The sequence below is a fragment of the Trachymyrmex septentrionalis genome, unplaced genomic scaffold (genome assembly GCF_001594115.1).
Source record: "Trachymyrmex septentrionalis isolate Tsep2-gDNA-1 unplaced genomic scaffold, Tsep1.0 scaffold126, whole genome shotgun sequence".
NCBI lineage: Eukaryota > Metazoa > Arthropoda > Insecta > Hymenoptera > Formicidae > Trachymyrmex > Trachymyrmex septentrionalis.
This window is the reverse complement of record NW_017304395.1, coordinates 1,269,278-1,271,146: the sequence shown is the minus strand read 5'-3', so window position 1 is coordinate 1,271,146 and position 1,869 is coordinate 1,269,278. Positions and strand designations below refer to the sequence as shown.

Genomic DNA, 1,869 nt, shown 5'->3' with positions numbered 1-1,869 from the left:
ATAAAGAATCTATTAAACGATTTTGCCACAAAATCAGATAATTAATTAATAATTGGCGCTGAAGTATTCCCTAATCTCGTTATGACAATAAATATAAATATAAAATTCTATCGCGTTATTCTTTATAAGTTACAATTTTAAATTATATAATAAGTTAAAATATTTTAGTCAAAATTTAAATATTTTAATTAAAATTTAATTGAAATTTAAATCGGTGAAAAAGCAAGACGATTTCGCGAGTCGAAAAGTTTATCAATATAAGATGATAGTCACTGATGCAAGTTTATTATGATTAAAAATGATTAATTAAAACGGATCTTCTCATTGTTTACTTCCCAAATAATAACAATTCGTGTTATAATGCCCTAGACTAATACGCGTTATTATGTATAACCATTCCTCTCTCGATAATTATTCCTGAACAATACGAAAACTTAAAACGTCTAAAAAGTTTCTTAGAAACTTTTTTGTGTTGAGTTGTTAGTTTTCATCTCTCGCTTTCTTCGTCCAAGAAATACTAGCTTATCTTGGCTAGTAGGACAAAAATGCATTTGAACTGTGAAATTTTAAAAGAAAACTTGAGAGAGAGAGAGAGAGAGAGAGAGAGAGAGAGAGAGAGATCCAAAAATATAAATATCTTCTGTAACGATTCAATTAATTAATATCTTCAATGCAGTTTATACGATAACTGTTGGATCTGTTAATTAAAGTTTTTTTGCAATATATAAAGTGCCCATGAAAATATCAAAACGTAACTGCTATATATAAATAGTTTCAATGCTCGTGAATATTTTGACACATGAATAAAATTCATCATCAATTCTGATTTTTGGGAAACATCGTCAAAATGGCGGCACAAATCTGCTGAGGATCGGTCTCGTGAGGATGAAGCGTCATGACAGCCTGTACTTGTTCCTCGGGAAAAATGTTGGCGAGATGATAGTGCAGGCGACGTCGAATGTCCTGGGTCTGCATCCCCCAGGACACGTGTAAACTTGTAGATGGCGGAGATGGTAACAGATTTAATTGGGGATCCGAGGTACCTATCCTCTGCACTCGTGATGGCGGCATCAAGGCGGTACCACGTGGAGGCCACGCTCTGTAAGAATCTGGCGCAGAAGCGATACGCATCACGTGCTGATGATGAGGCTGAAGGCAGTCGGAATAATCCCAGCTGAAATATAATAGTATTTGGAAATATCCAAATAGAGATCATTTGAATCTACTTAGCATTTTAACTAAAGACTATTATACCTGATAATAATGAATTTTATTTTAATTAAATTACAATTGCCTTAACTTTCTAAAAATTATAGATTAATAGAATCATTAAATAGTTGATTTCATATCTGAAAATTAAACAGATTCTTTTTATGTTGTAAAAGATCTGCAATCTCATATACAATTTACATATATTAATTATAATATAATTCACATAAAACACACATCTCTTAATAAGGATGTATTAGACGTACAATCTCTATAAATTAAATTTGAAAGTATGTTTAATATTTACATTTCACATAAATTATATAAATATGAAAATTATATGAATAAGATTATATTTTTGTTTAATAAAACATTTTTGTAGTTTGTTTATTATTTTTTTTATTGTTAAAAATTAAAATTTTTTAAATGATTCAAAAATTTACATTTTTCTTTTATAAGTATTTTAAATATTTAAAATAATTTATGCAAAGTTTTATTGCGATTTACTGATTAGTTACAAAGATATAGAACAAATAAATATTTTATTTATTTACTGGACAACTAATTCATGCATCACAATGTAACTCTACGTAAATAATCTTGAATACATAATGTACTTATATTAAAAAATTGAGATTTTTTTATTTTTACTACAGCAAA

At 28.4% G+C, this 1,869-nt stretch overlaps 1 protein-coding gene across 1 annotated transcript in view; it reads right to left on the bottom strand.

Annotated features, from left to right (window-relative positions):
- Positions 1–741: 741 nt before the first annotated feature.
- Positions 742–1,869, bottom strand: part of LOC108756380 (probable ribonuclease ZC3H12D) — a 65,076-nt gene continuing 63,948 nt past the window's right edge. Inside the window, exon 9 of the mRNA XM_018500135.1 lies at positions 742–1,174. Within this exon, the coding sequence (XP_018355637.1) occupies positions 817–1,174 (358 nt within the window). The 3' untranslated portion in view covers positions 742–816. The remainder of the gene's footprint in view (positions 1,175–1,869) is intronic.